General features: G+C 43.0%; 1 protein-coding gene across 2 annotated transcripts in view; it reads left to right on the plus strand.

Annotated features, from left to right (window-relative positions):
- The window catches only part of DENND11 (DENN domain containing 11), a 42,186-nt gene continuing 21,303 nt past the window's right edge, over nucleotides 1-20,883 (plus strand). Inside the window, exons 1-3 of one of the 2 annotated variants that reach the window (XM_064372827.1) lie at nucleotides 1-281; nucleotides 15,082-15,181; nucleotides 16,112-16,270. In XM_064372827.1, coding sequence (XP_064228897.1) covers nucleotides 14-281; nucleotides 15,082-15,181; nucleotides 16,112-16,270 — 527 coding nt within the window. In that variant the 5' untranslated portion in view covers nucleotides 1-13. Of the gene's footprint in view, nucleotides 282-7,685; nucleotides 7,720-15,081; nucleotides 15,182-16,111; nucleotides 16,271-20,883 lie in introns of those variants that run through there. The other variant, XM_064372829.1, reaches the window with a different exon arrangement.

Consider the following 20,883-nt stretch of genomic DNA (forward strand, 5'->3'; position numbering starts at 1 on the left):
GCCTCGCCTCGCCATGGTGGAGCAGGGAGACGCGGCGCCGCTGCTGCGCTGGGCCGAGGGCCCCGCCGTCTCTCTGCCGCAGGCCCCGGAGCCGCAGGCGGGAGGCTGGGGCCGGGGCGGCGGCGGGGGCGCCCGGCCGACCGCGGAGCCGCCCCGGAGGCGGGAGCCCGAGGAACCGGCTGCCCCAGAGGTGCTGCTGCAGCCCGGGCGCCTGGAGCTGGGCGACGTAGAGGAGGACCAGGTGGTGGCCGTGTTCGTGGTCACCTTCGATCCCCGCTCGGGTGAGGGCCGCGCCGGGGCTGGGGGCGCGAGGGCCGGGATGTCCCCGGGCTTTGGGGGCGCGGGGGAGGGGCTTGCTGCGCGCGCACCTGCCCTCCCGGCCCCGCACCCGCGCGGGTCCCGGGCTCCCCGGCTCGGGGAAGGGCGGGGGTCGGCCCGTCCCCATCTCCCTCCCTCGGGGCGCAGCTGGGTGCGGGAGCGCGGCCTCTCGGAGCGGCCCCGAGCGCTTTATTCCAGCCCCGCCGACCCCCGCTCCTCTCCTCTGAGTCCCGGGGCCCCACAGTGGTGTTTGCACTTCTCCAGTGACAGGGGATCCGGTTTGTGGCTACGTTGGCTTTTGTTTTCTTATCTTGGGGGCGAGAAGGTTTTTCACGTTGAGGGGAGGAAAGCCCCCCCCGGGCGAGCGCCCCCTGAAACCGAGCACCCTGAGCTCCCTGGTCCCCGCCTGCTTGCCCTCGCTCCCCGTCGCTTTCTCCAGGGTAACTTTCCTAGCGTCCAAGTTCACTTTCTCTGACTGCGTTATTTTGAGGAATTAACGCCGGGAGCATTAAGGGATGGGGCTGAGGGATTCAGCTGAAGGCTGATTAAAGGAGAAGCCTCCCTGGATAGGCTGTCTTTCGGGGATGCTTGGAGAATTAAAGTCTCATCCCACGTAATCTCAGCCTAACCACCCGGTAAGGAGGTGTGCATTTTCCGGGTGAGAGTCCACGGGGGATAGAAAGTGGAAGAACGATCCTACGCGCCCAGGAAGCCTTGGCGGGTCAGCCAGGGACTTCTGAATCCGGGAGCCGCTCTGCTGTTCGACGTTGGGGGAAGGAGGGGTCATCGGTGGAGTCAGGTGTCAGGGCTTAAGGAAACCCAGGTGTGACTGTCGGTGTCTCCAGAGCAGCTGCTGGAGTGTGGAGTGCCTGTTGGTGCGGGACAATAATTGGCTGCTTTCTGGGATGAGGTGGGATGGAGTGGGGAAAAAAGGGATTAGTATCTGGAGAAGGGGAATCCGGTATGGCAGATGATGATGATTTCCAGGCCGGTAACTTTGGGGTTCTCAGCTGTAGGGAACAATGTGGGATTCACTGTGGAGCTCTTTTGTAGGAACAAGGTTTGTGGGGAGAACTCAGGCCTTTCTGACTTCTGCTTGTTCCTTTGCCGCATTTCCATGGCTTTCAAACTTTTTTTGACATATCATATGAAGTTAATTTTATATCCCAACCACAACGCCCACATACATACAGTACATACGTAACTGAAACAGTTCATGAAATAGTGCTAACATTTTCTTCATGTAATGCATTATTTTCTCTCTTTTTTTGTTTTTTGTTTTTTTTGAGATGGAGTCTCACCCAGGCTGGAGTGCAGTGGGGTGATCTCGGCTCACTGCAACCTCCACCTCCCAGGTTCAATCAATTCTCTGTCTCAGGCTCCCGAGTAACTGGGATTACAGGCGCCCACTACCACGCCTGGCTAATTTTTTTGTATTTTTTTGTATTTTTTTTTTTTTTTTGTAGAGACAGGGGTTTCACCATCTTGGCCAGGCCAGTCTTGAACTCCTGATCTTGTGATCTACCAGCCTCGGTCTCCCAAAGTGCTGGTATTACAGGCGTGAGCCACCGCACCCGGCCTCTTTTCTCTTTTTAGTGTTCATCTTTCTAGTATACTATGCTGCCTGAACCCCTGCTTTCTGGCATCTGATCCTTCCTTATCCAGGGATGTAGGAGGAGGGAGGGAGGAAGAGAGAGCGCAGGAGTGCCAGCAGTGTGAGAGGGAGCACTTGTAACTTTTTTTTTTGGTGAAGGGAAAGCAATCCTTTCCTGCCCATAAACGTGTTTGTCTCTTTTGTCATCTATCCTGGTCCTAAATGGCACTTTGCATCCTGTTAAAACTCTCTGATAGACCTTGTAGCATATAATTTTATTTTATATTTATCTTAAAAGTAGGATATGTAGTGAATGAATGCTACTGAGCTTCCCAGGGCCTCAAGGGTTAGCACTAGGACGGGGCTCTCAGAATGCCTGATGTACGTACCCCTTGTGTGATGGTTCCCATGGAGTGAGGCCCACAGTGAGCTGGAGGCATCACTGGTCCAGCACCTTCCCCTCTCTGCTGCTGAGGCAGATCTGCTGTTTGTTTCTATTTAATATTGGCCCCCCCAGACTTGTGCCCCTCCTTTGCCTGTGTTGCCAAAAGCAGTAAAGTGAATACTGACTTCTTTACCAAAATTAGAGCATACTGTAGAAGTTCTTACCTAGGTGTGATTTTTCTGCAGTTTAGTTTCTCTCACTGGCTTGCCTGCTTAGTGGCTTCCCCAAGTCTTTCCCACCTGTCCCCAGTTTCCAATCCTAGAAGAGACTTCCTCCCCACCCCACGCCCACCCCAACCCCCCCACCACCTCCCCATCACTTACTGCCCAGGCCATGGCATTTTGTGCATTTTCCCACATCATGTGGGTAACTGTTGACATATGTCCAAATCGGTGTGTGCATGAGAGGGAGAGAGCATCAATGAGGGAGGAGAGAGTTCATAGCTGTGGTACATGTAAGAGGGTAGCATGTAAGAGGGAAAAGGAGAGGAGTGGATTCTTGTTAGAAGGGGTGTGTGTGTGTGTGTGTGTGTGTGTATGTATGTGAGCAGGACTGTATGCAGTGATTCTCTAAGGTGTGGGAATACGAGAGTAATCCTTTTGCACTTTTAGATACAAGTTTTGGAAAGCTGGGTTGGGCATCTGTGGGAAGAATCAGAAAGAGTCTTCTTAAAGCTTATTTCCATCAGACTCATGAATTGAAAATTATGGTTGCTGAGTCTACAAATGACTTAGAACTAGGGTCTTCAGGTTCAAAGTGAGGCTTACACATACACTCAGTCTTTATCTGGAGCAGGGAGCCCTAGGATGGTGGTGCTGATCATCTGGGCCACAAAGCTGCTATTGAAACCAGCGCCAGATGCTACTCTGCAAGCTGGGTGGAAGACGTTGGCAGTTTCATTTTGCTCATCCTCATGATTTAGAGCCTTGATTTTAATTTTACTTTTGTTATTTGGGTTTCTAGTACAGTTTTCCTAGTCTGCTTAAAGGAAAGGATATTGTCACACTTGGGGAACACCCCTCCCCCTAGATGGTGGCAAGAGCAGTATCACTGTGTGACTGAGGACTTGTGTGTGGGCAGGATGGAGGCCGATGAAGCTTTGGACATACGATGTCTAGACATCTGTGCATCTGCCTCATTAGACTGTTTCTTTGTGATATTCACTTTACATTGCTGCATTTAGAGTTTTATTGTGGATGTCTGGGAGAAATTCCTGTGCTTTGTATTGGGGCAGCTTGCAAGAAGAGGGGTAGGGTGAGAGGCAGATCACCTGCCGAGGTTTTCAAGATGTTTCTCCTTTTCTTCTTAGGAATGAATTTCCACCTGTGCTTCCGTCAGCCTCTAGCCAGTGCTGAAATTACATCTAAACACCTATTTCATTTAGTGTATCGAAGTGCTTCTATGTTTATGTCAAATGGGTGTATTTAAAAATCACACTAATTTTAATCTCTGTAGATTCCCTGTTTGGTACATGAAATACAAGCATTTTTTTAAAAAAACAATAGAGACGATGGACGCCCAGTGAGATTAGGGCTAGGTCCGGTGTCTGAGGCACAACTTGGAGCGCTGCCCAGGTCATCTGACTCGTGGCAAATAATAAATAGCTCCAGCAATGGGTGGGAAAGTGACAAAGTAGAATGCAAATGGAAAATTTGGAGGACAATTTTAAGATGCGAGGAGCAATCCTAAGAATGGACAGCTCAAATGCAGGCAAAGACAAAGCCAGTTCTGATACCTAGCAAGAAAGTCTCACAGGAGGAGACACTCTGTCATGTCACCATCCTTCCCCTGTATTTCCACCAGATGCCAGTGGAGTACAATTGTGGTTAATTTGCTTTAATCCCACCCTGGAAGAATCTTTCCCAGGCTGTTGGTGATTCACCTGCTTGTGGTTTTCAGGGAGAAGTCAGTTTGTGGCCATCTACTATAAAGTCAGTTTCTCTTGAAAATTGAGGAGGGGAATATAAGAATGGTAACTGTAATACCCACCACCTCCTGAGTGCCTGCTGTGTGCCAAGGACTGGGCCACGTGTTTCAACCAGCTGCCTCTGATCCTCCCAACAGGCTTCACCATAATCATGAGAAAAACAGGTGCACAGAGCCATTAAGTTGTTCGACATTAGGGCCAGAATCCAAGTCTACCTGTGCCAGTGCCTGCACCTCTTACCCGTACCACACCACCATCCAGTGGAGAGTGATATGGGATCTGTGAAATGGAAGGTCTTTCTTTGTAAAGTGAATGTATTGGAATTCAGTCATGGATTGGCAGGTAGCTGACTTTAAATAACCAGGATTAGCTTCTTCCTGACTCAGGATTCTTTATCCTGATGCTTTTCTCTTTGCTTTGGATGTGCTCTCAACCTAGGTGGTTTTAAGCCTGTTTCAAACCATGTAAGACCCAAAGTCAACTCACATGGGTTATTTACTTTTCTGGTGTTGGGGTCTAAACCAAATACTCTTTGGAGGAGGTTTCCATCTGTGGGATCTGGTGGCCCCTTCAGGCGGTTACGTAAAGGGAATGTGTTGTTGGGACCTAGAATACTCTTGGATTCATGCCTTCATTCCTAAAACAGGATTTGTTTTGACTTCCTGATTAGAATCAGGGCATATGTATACATGGATGGGAAGATGCTCATGAAAGAGTAAAACCCCAGGCACGTGCTGGGGCAGAGTTCCACTCCTGAGGTCAGAGGAGCTGGAAGAGGATCTCCAGTTGAGGCAGTCTCTGCTTAGGAAATGAAGAGCTCAAGAGGAAGTGCTTGCTCCAGAGTCACCTAACAGAGGAGGAAGAAAAAAATTCACATATTTCCTATTAAAAAGAAATTGTTTTGGTTCAAGATCATAGCTTTCTCTATTTTAAATATTTGGAGGTGAACTTTCTAGCAGGCAGCAGTCGTAGCAGTTAATGTCCATTTTCCCTAGGAAATAGTGATGAATTTTAAGACATCTGGGGGTTTGGTCATTTCTCATTTAAACAGAACTAGTTTTGGAAGACAGTAGTCAACATAGATAGGACAGCCTGTATCTGGACTAGCCTGTGGGCTTGTAAAACCCCAGCTGTGGGAGGCCCTGGTGCACAGAGCTGTCAGGCTGACCTTCAGAGCTGTGGAGTGGCAGGGTTCACACTATCTGTACATCCTCAGCAGCACTGGCGTCTGGCCTTCCCTGGGTAACCAAGCTGCCAGCTTCATAGTCTGTTAGTCCAAGTTCCTTTAAATGCAGACATATTTGCCTTTGCATGAGCTCAGCACCTGGCAGGTGACTGTGCTGTCAAGTTATGCTCCACCAATATTTGTTGAATAACCAGCTGAATGTACACAATGCAGATTGCCACATTTGTGACTCCCGTGGTGGTGTGAATCCCTCCTCAGAAGCTGTCTTTGCAGTTGAGTCTAGGAAGTACCTATAAGTACCTGTAATAGGCCCAAGGCATGGCCCAAGATGAGAAAGGACACAGAAATGGAAGGAGAGAAAGTTAGGGGAGAAAAAGGCACTTGTCAGGGGCGACTCCTCTCTCTGATGGACTAGCTATGAAATGACCCTTTTCGTTGAATTTTCTCAGCTCCCTAGCTGAGTTCTTAATACAGTGAGGATATTCAGAAAACCTAAAAGCTTGGAGTGTGAAGACTGAGCCTGGGATAAGTAGCATTCAGGATGAGGTGTTTTTTTTTTCTGGTATTAAATGGCATCCCATAAGGATTACTAATTACGTAAAATCACTTTCCATTAAGCCTCTACAAGTTCCATATGTAGGCTGGTTTTCATTTGTAATGTAGGATAGCCTCGAGCCCTGAGAGCTCTTCATTCCCTATTATCTGTGGTACATTGCCTCAATTATTTTTGGCTTTTGCAAAGTTCCTTATGCTTACCTTATGTGTTTTCACATTGCTATTATTTCAGTTACTTTCCCCAGTTCTCATGTTGAAATGTTGTGAAAAGTTATAATAGTACAGTGAAAACCTGTCTTTCACTTAGAGACCCCGTTTATCGACATTTTGCCCCATTTGCTTTATTCAGAATTTTTTCTCCTGTTTTATCTTTTAGAAGTTTTATAATTCTGCATTTTACATTTTGGTTTACTATCCATATTTTTAAAAATTACTGTCATTTTAGAGACAGGGTCTCACTCTGTTACCTGGGTTGGTATGCAGTGGAGTGAGCATAGCCCCTTGCAGCTTTGAACTCCTGGCCTCAAGTGATCCTCCTGCCCCAGCCTCCCAAGTAGCTACGACTACAGGCACACACCACCATGCCTGGCTAATTTTTTTTGTTTTTTGTAGAGACAAGGTCTCGCTATGTTACTTAGGCTAGCTACTATCCATATTGAATACATTTCTGTGAAAGGGGTATAGTAGGTGTCTACTTTCATTCTTTTGCATGTAGATGTCCACTCATTTCAGCACTATTTATTGTAAAGACTGTCTTTTCTCCGTTGCCTTTGTTCCTTTGGCAAAGATTACTTGATTAATTTCTGTGGATCTGTTTCAAGGCTCTCTGTTCTGTTCCATTAATCTATTTGATATTTCACCAATATGTACTCTCTTGATTAATTTTATAGTAAGTCTCGAAGTTGGGTGCACTGTTTGTCTTCTGATTTTATTGTTCTTCAGTATTATGCCGGCTATTTTAGGTCTTTTACCTTTCCATGTAAGCTTTGGAATTAACTTGTCAATATCACAAAATAATTTGCTGGGATTTTGATTGGGATTGCATTGAGTCTATTGCATGGGATGTGAATGTGAAATTCCCTGTGCTCAAATTGCTCTCAAGTACATCTGTTGCATTGACACAAATCCAGTAAGTGATAAAAGTAGAACTGACTATATACAGATATGGATATGCCTTCTTTTCCTGAACCATTTGAAAGTAAGTCACAGATATGATAATATGCCACTCCTAAATGTTTGAGGATAAACCTTCTAAGAATAAGAACATTTTCCTACATAGCTATATTTTATTACTATTTATAAGGTAATTAACACTACTTTATCAGTTTTTTTAAACACATGCATTTCTTTAATCTGGTTTTTAAAAAAATACCCATTCTGTCCTGTATAAGGCATGATATTATGTTAAAATGTGAAGACAAGCAAAATTTCCACCTTGTAGAAGTTTATAGACTCCTGGGGAGACAGACATCGAAGACATGATTATGATAGGTAGAGATAAGGGCCATAGTAGCTATACCTACTTTTCCTTTCATTCAAGGAGAATGTCAGCAGGAATGTGCTTCCCATGGGATAAAGATGCCTCTCCCCAGAGTGGTGTTCTGGAGCCTGTGCCCTGTTCCTGCTTTGCCAGCCTCTGATGAACCTTTCCAGATGGGCTCGTGCCTACCTAGAAATGAAGGATGTAACTAACAGTATGTCATTCGCTCTCTCTGTTTCTTTCCGTTTCTGTGCAGTTAGGATTTGCCAGGCACAGAAGAGCAAGGAAGAAGGTTTGAGAGCCAGGCTAAGGAATAGGGACTTTATCTTCTAGGTCAGCTGTACTAAGTAGGACATGGGTTGGACATGAACACCAGAGAGCCAAATCAACAGTGGTATAATCAAGAGAGGAGTTTATTTCTTTTTCATGTGCCAGTCAGGTAATAGCAGCCTAGAGCTAGAACACTGGCTCAGATCTCCAGGGTCATCCAGGGACCTAGGCCCACGTCGGCCTATGGCTCGAGCATCCCCTCTGTGATACGTCACCACATCCACATTCCAGACTGCAGGGTGGAGAAAGGGTAGAGTGCTCCTTGCCTTTCAGGCACATTCTGGAAGCAGTGCACTTCACTTCTGTCCACATGACACTGACTAGAATTTACTCATGAAGATACTGAGAAACATAGCCTTCATTTGGAAGGCCATGCACGAAACTAAACCTGGCAGGTTCCGGTTCATATAAGAAGGGAAGAGTGGATTCTGAAGGACAGCTTGCCTACCTGATATATCTCTATTTCTTTTTAAAAAAGACATTGGTATAGATCTTTTTTTTAAAAAAATAGATCTATATCTTCTTTATCTTCTATAATATTAGTCTCTTAAGATGCTTCTTTAAAAAAGATTTAAGATACTCCTTTAAAAAAGATAACCTGGGGAAACATTAAGCACTGAATTGATCTCATAGAGATTCACAATGCAGAGTGGCATATTAAAAGCTCTGAGAAGTTCTGCAGTAAAGGAATGTGTCTAGCTTTGTTTAAGCTAAGATAATTTGGCCAAGAAAACACACATTTCCCAAAATTTTGTTTTCTCGTTTACAGAAACCCTATTAGCATGAGCTTGGGAAATACTACTTTGGGAATAATGAAAAGTTCCTTAGTTTGCAGTGATGCAAACATTTTTAAGGCAATTCTATTCCTAGGAACGTAGCCAGTAGGAACGTAGCCAGTAGAAATGTGCATACTGTGTTAGAGTTCAATCAGAGAAACAGAAAAGCTAGGAGATATATAAAGGAATTTGTTGCAGGGATTTGATTTTATGCAACTGTGGGAGCTGTTAGACAGTCTATATAAGGCTGTTGTCTTTGTGTGGTGTTGGAACTTGAAGTCTTCTGGGCAGACGGTTATGAAGGAAGAGAGTAAATTTATGAAGAGGAAGAGGTGGAAGAGGAAGAATAAGAAGCTGAAACTTACGAGGTTAGGTAGGAACTTGGCTCAGGCTGTTACTGTCTCCAGCTTTGAGTATGCAGGTGTCCTAAGGGGAAGCTGAGGCCCTTGATTATGGAACTAAACACACACCTGGCTTAGGAGTCAGAGAAGCTGAAGGAAGATCAAGGGATGGTGGCTCCAGCATCACCAGGACTGGCTGCTGCCCCTGACCACTGTGGTAAGCTTGCAGAGAAGCAACTATGCAGTGGACCTTCTGCACCGACCTTACAGATGCAAACATAACATGGCTGCTGATTCACTTCTAAATCTCAACTGGAAACATACAAAAAAGGGAATTCTGAGGAGGATAGTTCAGCCCGCCCAGGTCAGTGCGTTACAAAGCCACTGTATGCTATTTCAGCAGATGGCGAATACAGGATTGTTTACAGCAGTGCTAGTTGCTATAACTTCAAATTGGAAGTAACTTAAATGTACAAAACCAGTTAAGCAGGTAAACTGCTACATGCATATGATAAAGTAATAGATGAACAAACTATTGTTACACACAATAGCATGGATGACATAAAAGACGTAAGAGAATACAAGCTATAATTACATTTGTAGAAACTCAGAAGAGGCTAAGCTAATTCATGGTTTCAGAAGTCAGGATAATAGTTACTCATGAGGGAGGGTTAATGACTTGGAGGCACTATGAGGGAGGTGTCCGATGTACAAATAATGTTCTTTCAGCTTCTTGATCTGGGTGCTAATTATACAAATATGTTTACTTCGGGGAAATTCATTGAGTTATACTTTGTGCATTTTTTTTTTTTTTAAGTTCCAGGATACATGTGCAGGATGTGCAGGTTTGTTACATAGGTAAATATGTGCTATGGTGGCTTGCTGCACCTGTGAACCCATCACCTAGGTATTAAGCCCTGCATGCTTTAGCTATTTATTCTGATGCTCTCCCTCCCCCTTATCTTCCAAAAGGCCCTAGTGTGTGTTTTTACCTTCCCTGTGTCCATGTGTCCTCATTGTTCAGCTCTCACTTACGAGTGAGAACATGCAGTGTTTGGTTTTCTGTTCCCATGTTCGTTTGCTGAGGATAATGGCTTCCAGCTCCATCTGTGTCCCTGCAAATGACATGATCTTGTTCCTTTTAATGGCTGCATAGTATTCCATGGTGTATGTGTACCACATTTTCTTTATCCAGTCTACCATTGATAGGCATTTGGGATGATTCCATATCTTTGCTATTGTGAATAGTGCTGCAATAAACATCTTTGTGCACTTTTCTATACTTGTGCTATACTTCAACACTTAAGTAAATAAAGTTTTAAGACACTGAGTAGTCATGGGCAGGCTGGGCTGGAGGAAAGGAGCTAAGTCTGAGCTAGCTGAACCCAGTAACATGTGGCATGTGGGTAAGCAAGGCAGTAAGTATTAGAAGAAGCAGGTTAGTTGAGTATGAGGAGGACAGAGCCTATCGAGGGTCATTGTAGCTCTGTCCCAGACTGTCCCTTTCCTCTGCTGACCATCTACTGCCACTGTAAAGGGTTAGGAGCCTGTACACAGAGGCCCAAGCAGGGGCTCTTATCTCTGGCATGCATCAGCATAATCACCTTGTGGCAGGGCAGGGAAGATGGTGATTCTGTAGACCTAGGGTAGCCCCTGGCACCTTTTAAAGCTCCCTAGTTGTCCTGATGCATTCCACAGGAAATAAAACCACTGGACTGTAGAGGTAATAGACGTGGATGGCAGATGGGAAATATGGGGAAGTGTGGGGGAACCTGGTGCTTAAAAAGCTCATCTTTTCCCCAAGGTCACCTCTCTTAGTTTCTGATTGCTTTTTCTTATCTTTGACCCTGACAAACATAACATTATTCTACTCTTTCTGTTTTATGAACTTTTTTTTTAAATTTCTTTTTTTTTTCCAATGTATATTTTATTGCACTTTAGGCTCTGGGGTACATGTGCAGAACATGCAGGACTGTTGCATAGGTACATACATGGCAATGTGATTTGCTGCCTCCATCCCCCTCATCATGTATATCTGGCATTTCTCCCCATGTTATCCCTTCCCAACTCCCTACCCTCCCCAACCCTGCTGTCCCGCTGCTAGTCCCCCCGCAACAGACCCCAGTGTGTGATGCTCCCCTCCCTGTGTCCATGTGTTCTCATTGTTCAACACCCACCTATGAGTGAGAACATGTGGTGTTTGATTTTCTGTTCTTGTGTAAGTTTGCTGAGAATGATCGTTTCTAGGTTCATCCATGTCCCTACAAAGGACATGAACTCATCGTTTTTTATGGCTACATATTATTCCATGGTGTATATGTGCTATATTTTCCTTGTCCAGTCTATCATCGATGGGCATTTGGGTTGGTTCCAATTCTTTGCTATTGTAAACAGTGCTGCAATGAACATATGTGTTCATGTGTCTTTATAATAGAACGATTTATAATCCTTTGGATATATACGCAGTAATGGGATTGCTGGGTCAAATGGAATTTCTATTTCTAGGTCCTTGAGGAATTGCCAAAATAGTTGAACTAATTTACACTCCCACCAACAGTGTAAAAGTGTTTCTCTACATCCTCTCCAGCATCTGTTGTCTCCAGATTTTTTAATGATCGCCATTCTAACTGGCGTGAGATGGTATCTCAATATAGTTTTGATGTGCATTTCTCTAATGACCAGTGATGAGCATTATTTCATATGTTTGTTGGCCTCATATATGTCTTATTTTGTAAAGTGTCTGTTCATGTCCTTCACCCACTTTTGAATGGGTTTGTTTTTTTTCTTGTAAATCTGTTTTAGTTCTTTGTAGATTCTGGATATTAGCCCTTTGTCAGATGGGTAGATTGCAGAAATTTTTTCCCAGAATGGGAAAAGAGCCCCTGCTTGGTTGCTGGTTCACTCTAATGATTGTTTCTTTTGCTGTGCAGAAGCTGTGGAGTTTGATTAGGTCCCATTTGTCTATTTTGGCTTTTGTTGCCAATGCTTTTGGTGTTTTGGTCCTGAAGTCCTTGCCTATGCCTATGTCCTGAATGGTTTTGCCTAGGTTTTCTTCTACAGTTTTTATGGTGTTAGGTCTTATGTTTAAGTCTAATCCATCTGGAGTTAATTTTAGTGTAAGGTGTCAGGAAGGGATCCAGTTTCTGCTTTCTGCACATGGCTAGCCAGTTTCCCAACACCATTTATTAAACAGGGACTCCTTTCCCCATTGCTTGTTTTTGTCACGTCTGTCAAAGATCAGATGGTTGTAGATGTGTGGCATTGTCTCGAAGGCCTCTGTTCTGTTCCATTGGTCTATATCTCTGTTTTGGTACCAGTACCATGCTGTTTTGATTACTGTAGCCTTGTAGTATAGTTTGAAGTCAGGTAGCCTGATGCCTTCAGCTTTGTTCTTTTTGCTTAGAATTGACTTGGCTATGCAGGCTCTCTTTTGGTTCCATATGAAGTGTAAGGTGGTTTTTTCCAGTTTTGTGAAGAGGGTCATAGGTAGCTTGACGGATAGTGTTGAATCTGTAAATTACTTTGGGCAGTATGGCCATTTTCACAATATTGATTCTTCCTAACTGTAAGGTTTAAATGAAGCAAGTAAGGTTCGAATGAGGCAACTGAGGGCAGTTATTGGAATGAAGAAATGTAATCGGCTCCTGGGCAAGGTTCTGCGGTCCCACATGAGGGGCCGGAGAAGTCGCGCAGACTCCTTTCAGACGTGGGGTTTTATAGGGAGTGGAGGCATTTGATTGATTGTGGGAGAGCAGGACGTGGACGTGACAAGCTGCTATTGGTAGGTAGGTGGGATTTCCGGTGAGCGGGCCGCCCAGGGGGAGTGGGACCTGGATGGGACAAAATGCTATTGGGCAGGTTCTGGTGGGGCTTCTTTTGAATTTTGGCGGGGTTTTCCAACGGCAGACTAGGTGCTGAGTGCACAGCTTGGTTCTGAGTGTGGAGTGGTGAGGTAGTTTCTAGGCAAGGAGGGGGGTGGGTGTGTCCAAGCTCCGGGAGTGGGGTGGGCGTGTCCGAGCTCCCAGCGAGGCAACAGGCCTTACACTAACCATGAGCATGGAATGTTTTTCCATCTGTTTGTGTCCTCTCTTATTTCATTGAGCAGTGGTTTGTAGTTCTCCTTGAAAAGGTCCTTTACATCCTTTGTTAGTTGTATTCCTAGGTATTTTATTCTCTTTGTAGCAATTGTGAATGGCAGTTCATTCTTGATTTGGCTCTCTGTTAATCTGTTATTGGTGTATAGGAATGCTTGTGATTTCTGCACATTGATTTTTGTATCCTAAGACTTTGCTGAAGTTGCTTATCAGTTTCAGGAGATTTTGGGCTGAGACAATGGGGTCTTCTAAATATACAATCATGTCATCTACAAATAGAGACAATTTGACTTCCTCCTTTCCTAATTGAATACCCTTTATTTCTTTTTCTTGCCTATTGCTCTGGCTAGAACTTCCAATGCTATGTTGAATAGGAGTGGTGAGAGAGGGCATCCTAGTCTAGTGCCACATTTCAAAGGGAATGCTTCCAGTTTTTGCCCATTCAGTGTGATATTGGCTGTGGGTTTGTTGTATATAGCTTTTATTATTTTGAGGTATGTTCCATGGATACCTAGTTTATTGAGTTTACTGAGAGTTATTAGCATAAAGGGCTGAATTTTGTCGAAGGCCTTCTCTGCATCTGTTGAGATAATCTTAATTCCTTTTTCATGCTTTTCACTTCAGTGAATTGACTAAATGATCGGAATCATGATTCCTCTTTTGAAAATAAACTATTTGAAAGTGTCTTGGGCTATTGAATGTGGGATTGGCCAATGATCTATGATATGTACCGTGTCCTGAGACTAGATTGTATATTCCCCGATGCTCTGAACAATCATCTGAAAGCATTGTTGGCTGAGATTATTGATGGTTTTTCTAATGCCTAGCAAATTAGGATTTGGAGTGTTAATAAGAAGTTTGTTCTGAAATGAAATCTCACAGGTAGCATAGTGTTTTGCTTTTAAACCCTTTTGAATATGCATGAAAACAACAGGGAGTATTCTATAGTGTTCTTTCAAGACTCTGGATAACACTGCTTTTGTGTAGTTCCCTGATTCCCACAGCCTGAGGCATGCCTGTCAGTGCATTTAAAATGCCACCTTGGCCAGGCCCTGTGGCTCACGCCTGTAATCCCAACACTTGGGGAGGCTGAGACAGGTGGATCACCTGAGGTCAGGAGTTTGAGACTAGCCTGTAACATGGTGAAACCCCGTCTCTACTAAAAATACAAAATTAGCTGGGTGTGGTGGTGGGTGCCTATAGTCCCAGCTGCTTCGGAGGCTGAGGCAGGAGAATCACTTGAACCCCGGAGGTGGAGGTTCCAGTATGCCAAAATCGTGCCACTGCACTCCAGCCTGGGTGACAAAGTGAGACTCCATCTCAAAAAAAAAAAAAACTTCACCTTATCCTCTGTCATAACATTGATCCCCCTGAACTGTAACTGCTGATCTCCTCTAGCTCTCCTCATCTCTCTCTGGAATCTAATCTCACTGCGGTCAGGAGCTTTGCATCTCCAGCATCTAGCTCAGGAGAAACTGAATAATTGATGATGAGTGAATGAGTCCCCAAATTCTGGAAGCAAATGTCATTGACCCTTGAAGAAGGACTTTACTTAGAGAGTGAGGAGAGAGAGAGGGAGGGAAACAGAGTTACATTAATCAGAGAGGTAGGAAAAGCACCAAAATCGTATTCTGTCATGGAAATCTAGGAAAAAGAGGAGAAACGTTTGAGGGATTAGCAAATGCTACCCAGAGGTAAATGAGAATGAGAATTTAAAAAATGTTTTGGGATTTTCCCCAGTCATTAGTGGCTATAGATAGAATCAAGATCTCAAGGGATTAAGGAGAGAACGTAAGATGAGGAAATGAGGGCAGAAGGTTAAAAAAATATGCAGAGAAGTGAGGCCATGAAAGGCAGATTTGGAAGTGGTTGAGCGGAATGACAGAAAGGCAGCGTCTTCATGAGAGAGAACAGTGTTCATTTGAGGGCAGAGATGGGAGATTCCTTCAGTGTCCATCTCTGGGTCCTCTGGTGTCTAAGCCATTTTCTTTGAATGATGTTGTTTCTTTTAACTTGTATCTTCCTTTTCCTACAGGAAACATGGTAGAATGGTGCTTACCTCAAGATATTGACCTTGAAGGTGTTGAGTTCAAGTCTATGGCTAGTGGGTCCCATAAAATCCAGTCTGATTTCATGTAAGTACTTCTGAACTGGAGTCTTCTTTGGACCATTCCCCCCACCTCCACACTTTCCCCAAAGCAGAAGGGCTCTTGTTAGGAGGTGTTCGTGTGCTGTGTATAAATGCCTTGAAAATACATGGATAGTTTTGTGTTTACATCATTTTTCTAGCGAGATGTCTAGCTTTCATCATGTTCTCAACAGGCTTCATGACCTAAAAATCTTAGGAATCCCTACCCATAGAGGTTCTCTCACTTCTCAGAAATTACATGGACCTCACTTGAGGTTTGGTTTTAATGAAAGTGTGCAGTTTCAGCCTTGTGTTAGTTAACCGAGGACATCTATGTGCTCAACCTTGAAATTCCAGCTTTAAGTAAGGCCATTTTTTAGTCCTGTACAGTGGGGTATTGGAGAGTTTTGTGAGAAGGAACAATGGAAAGAGCTTAAGGGTAATAAAGTGGCTTTAATCTCTTCATGGGGCTGAATTCATGACTGATACAAGTGTGAGAAAGAGGAGGAAATAAAATGGCAGCTCAGTTAAAAATATCAGAGCCTCAGGAAGTAAGGGAAGAATCATTGTGGTTTATGCTATGAAAGAGAGTCCTAGTTCCAGAGGAGCTTGAAGAGGAATGTTGGTTCTGCTTCTCCCATCCAAGTCATTAGTTATGGAGCAGGAGAGAAGAGATGTGTCCATGATCGTGGGCAGCCAAGCAGCAATCTTGCCAGGACCAAGTCCCAGCTCCAGCCAGGTGACCCTTGGCAAGTCCTGTAATCTCTTCAGGCCTTGGTCATCTCACTGGTGAGGTCAAGTGAGTTGGCCTACGTGTTTCCTTGAGGCCGAGCTTTGTCATTTACAGCCCTGGACAGAGTTCATTGGTGTTGTTTGGGATTGTATCTCAAAATTTCTCTGTGATATTGAGCTACACTACACATTTGGTCTCTTCTAGCTATTTCCGAAAGGGGCCCTTCTTCGGCCTGGCCTGCTTTGCCAACATGCCCGTAGAGAGCGAGCTGGAACGTGGCGCGCGGATGAAGTCTGTGGGCATCCTCTCTCCCTCCTACACACTGCTTTACCGCTACATGCACTTCTTGGAGAACCAGGTTCGGTACGTGGCTTCCGTACATGTGCAGGGAGGCAGCAGGATCCACCAGCTGGTGCATATGGCACTAACCCTTGGAGACAGCACTTGTGTGCCAGAGCAGCAGATGTCTTTCCAAGAACATCCATGGCAAGGTTTTATGTCTCGGGTGGTATCCTTTCATTTCAGCCAACGCCCTGCATGACGATTCTTCACTCTATAATGAAAGCTAGGCTATATTCTACCTTCGGTTTGGATTTAATACTGCCATCACTTTTTAAAATTAAATCATTTGTTGACAGGTACATGATGTTTGTTTATGCAAAACCACAATAGTTATCTCCTTGCCCTAGGTAGGCAAAGAAATCCTAAACTTTTTTTAAAAGCCTACTCCTTTATTATTGGGATTCTTTTTTTTTTTTTCCTGAGACAAAGTCTCCCTTTGTCACCCAGGCTGGAGTGCAGTGGCACGATCTTGGCTCACTGTAACCTCCACCTCCCAGGTTCAAGCAATTCTCATGCCTCAGCCTCCCAGGCAGCTGGGATTACAGGTGCCAATACCATGCCCAGCTAATTTTTGTATTTTTAGTAGAAATGGGGTTTCACCATGTTGGCCAGGCTGGTCTTAAACTCCTGACCTCAAGTGATCCACCCACCTTGGCCTCCCAAAGTGTTGGGATTACCCAACCATGCCCAGCCTATTGGGATAATCAAAAGAGAACTTAAAAAGGTTTTGTTTTTTTTTTTTTTTTTTTTTTTTTTTTTTTTGGTAGAGACAGGCTCTTAACATATTGCCCAGGCTGGTCTTGAACTCCTGGAGTCAAGTGATCCTCCCATCTTAGCCTGCCAAAGAGCTGGGATTATAGGTGTGAGCCAAGGTGCCTGGCATAGGAAGAGAATTTTTAACAGAAGCAGCAAAATGATTAGTTAGTTTACATTTTTTTCATTGTGCAAGTAACCTAATTACATTTTAGATTTTGAGGGGAAGATTTATCCCTGATCCCTGAAGCACTGATAAAATGTTACCACTTCTTTTCTGTTTATGCATGTTCATTTAAAATATATATTTGGCACCATACAATAGATATACTCTTTTATAGCCTATACTTTTAAAATTTATCACTATTCAAACATTTTTATGTAACATAATTGTGATCTTCAGCTTTGAAAGTGTGAACTTTATTGTTTGTGGGAAAAAAATGTTTATTATTTAAACATTTATGTGTTTATTATTTAAAATTTATGTGAAAGTACAAAGGATTTTTAAAAATTCTCTCAAATATTAACACAGATATCCATTAACAGTATTCTGTGAATGTCATTCTAGAGTAGAAATACCTGTACAAAAGTAGGATTAATATTTTATAGATTTAATTTTTTCAAATAGGCTGTGTTAATGAAATATATTAAACATAATTTTACTTAGAACTTCAAGTAAATATTTTTTCACAATAAGATATACTATTACTTGAAATATTCCTCCAAAATTAAGAAGAAAGATTATGAAAAACATGACAATATGGTTTTTATCTTATTCTTGTAGTAGCTCACTCAAAGCATACAACACACACCAGCATTATATTTCCAGCTGCTTTCCCTAAAGCTGCAAATTCAGGCGACACAGGGTCTGGCTCCCAAGTTGTTGAAGTTTTAGCAGATGTTTTGCTACAAGTGTAACAAAGGCTTCCAGCTTTTGTTGTTGTTGTTGTTGTTGCCAGGCGGGAGTGCGGGAGTGCAGCGGTGCGATCTCAGCTCACTGCAACCTCCGCCTCCTGGGTTCAGGCGATTCTCCTGCCTCAGCCTCCTATGTAGCTGGGATTACAGGCACATGCCACCATGCCTAGCTAATTTTTTTTTTTTTTTTTTAGTAGAAATGGGGTTTTGCCATATTGGCCAGGCTGGTCTCTAACTCCTGACCTCAGATGATCTGCCTGCCTCGGCCTCCCAAAGTGCTGGGATTACAGGCCTGAGCCACCACACCCAGTGGGTTGTCAGCTTTCTTTCTTTTTTTTTTTTTTTGACACGGAGTTTTGCTCTTGTTACCCAGGCTGGAGTGCAATGGCGCGATCTCGGCTCACTGCAACCTCCGCCTCCTGGGTTCAGGCAATTCTCCTGCCTCAGCCTCCCGAGTAGCTGGGATTACAGGCACGCGCCACCATGCCCAGCTAATTTTTTTTTTTTTTTTTTTGTATTCTTAGTAGAGACGGGGTTTCACCATGTTGACCAGGATGGTCTCGATCTCTTGACCTCGTGATCCACCAGCCTCGGCCTCCCGAAGTGCTGGGAGGTTGCCAGCTTTCTAGTCTGCAATATCTATTTTCTCACCACTCTCCTCTTCCAGCTACAAAGCCAGTGCCTCTGTATGGTTTTTTATACTGTATTAACTCATTTCTAGGTATCATTTTTGGCTTTAACTAGAGTATAAATTGCTGTAACAAAGAGATGCCCAATACAGTGACACAGTAAGACAGAATTACAGCTTTTCTAGCGTGGCAGTTGTAGTAGTTCATTGCGGGTAGGTGGTTCTGTTCCATTGGTCATTCTTGGACCCAAGTCATTCAGTCTTATATCATTTTCTATAGTGTTGTCCTCATCCACATGGTGGAAGCTGTCTCACCATTACAATGTCATTTTCCAGCCTGTAGGAAGAGGGAAAGACCTGGGATCAGTGGAATGTGACCAGTTCTTGGTTACTAGGCACACATAGTAGCAAGGGAATCTGGGAAATGTGGCCTTTAGCTGGGCGTCCATGTGTCCATCTAAAATTTGGAAGGTTTTATTACTAAAGAAGAGTGTGGCAGACTACCACTCACATAAAGTGAAAGATCTTCACCCAGTTCCCATATCCATTCAAATAATTCCAGTAATCACAATTCATTTCTCATGTATCATCCCAAAGTGTGTGTGTGTATACACAAATACAAATGTATATTCTTGTCTCCCTTTTTCTTGCAAAAGATAGCATGTTATTCATGTTATTTTGCACCTAGCCTTTTTCATTCAATAGTATGACAGATCTCATATCAGTACATTGAGAGTTTCTTCCTTGTTTTCAGCCATGTCATATGCCTTGTATAGAAGAATAGCACTTTATTTATCAAGCTCATTATTGATAGACATTTGGTTATTTCCTGTCCATTTCCTGCTACAAATGATGCTGCATTGAATATCATGCATTTCACACGTGAGGGGTTTATCTGTATATTAAATTTTCAGAAATGAAATTGATGCTTCAAAGGATATGTGTATATGTAATTTTAATTTTAATAGATCCTGTCAAATTGCTTCCCATAGAGCTTGTGCCATTTGCATGGCCAGCAGTAATACAAGAGAATGCCTGTTTCATCACAGCATCGCCAACACAAAAATGAAAGTTTGGGAGTTTGGACATTCTAACCTGATGGATAAGAAAACAGTACCTCAGTATAGTTTTAATTTATATTTTTCTTATAAGTGACGTTGAGCATCTTTATATATGTTTGAGTCATTTGTATTTCTTACTCTGAACCATTTCTAGCCTTTGCTACATTTGTTGTTTACCTTTTCTTATTTCTAGGAGTTTGTAGGATAGGGAAATTTGTTCTTTGTGATATAAGTTGAAAATACTTTACCACTTTGTCATTTGTCTTTCAGCATTACCTTCTTGTGATGTAGGTGTTTTTCTTTGAATTCATTAATCTTTTTATGGCTTCTAGATTTTGAGTCATAGCTAGAAAGGTTTTGTAGCTTAGTGATTAAAGAGATTATAGGTAACATAACAGAAGAGACTTGTATGACAGAGTATGAGGAAAAGAAAGAAGCACAGTTAGATAAGCTCAGGTCTAGGCTGGGATAATACTTGACTGCAGCAGTAACTTTTACATAAATTCACTAATCTTGATTTCTGCAACACTTAATCTGTGTTTTATATTTCTTCTGACTTGTGATGTTCCAAACCTATTTATTTGTATTTCATCTACAACTTTTGCCCTCAAAATCTCTCTAAAGAGTCTTCTAATGATTATTTCTTATTAATCAGAAGATATTGGAGAACTATTTTATAATTGAGAAATTAAATTAGAAAAGGCAGGAGGGACTGTTATTGCATAATGGGACCTGTGACTCGTAACCACATTTTACCTTGCTCAGATCTCAGTTTAAACAAACCAACTGTAAACTAGCGTCTGGGGGAGAATGGCTATATTTTGAACGTGGACCGGATATTAGTTTATATTAAGGCGTTATTCTTGTTAGGTGAGATCATGGCATGGTGGTTATGTGTTACATTATTTAAACAGACCTCATCAGTTAGAGATGCCTTACAAAGCATTTATTAGTAAATGTAATGATGTAGGATTTTCTTTAAGACATTCTAGGAAAAAAGTGATGGTAGGGTATACATATAACCATATTGATCAAATATTGATTATTGTTGAAGCTAGATGACAAATACATGGGGTTCATTATTCTCTTCTTTTACATTTTGTGTATATGTTTCAAAATGTTCATAGTGAAAAGTTTAAAATGACTAAATATAAAATTAACCTGTAGTTAGTTATTATGGGAAACTTTAAAAATAGAGAAAAGCTCAAAGAAAAAAATGATGTCACCAGCCAGACCTATCTACTGTTAACATTTTGTTTTATATCCTTCTAGTATTT

The sequence above is a fragment of the Aotus nancymaae genome, unplaced genomic scaffold, assembly GCF_030222135.1.
Source record: "Aotus nancymaae isolate 86718 unplaced genomic scaffold, 86718_ANA_hifiasm-v0.15.2.pri h1tg000002l, whole genome shotgun sequence".
NCBI classification, from domain to species: Eukaryota; Metazoa; Chordata; class Mammalia; order Primates; family Aotidae; genus Aotus; species Aotus nancymaae.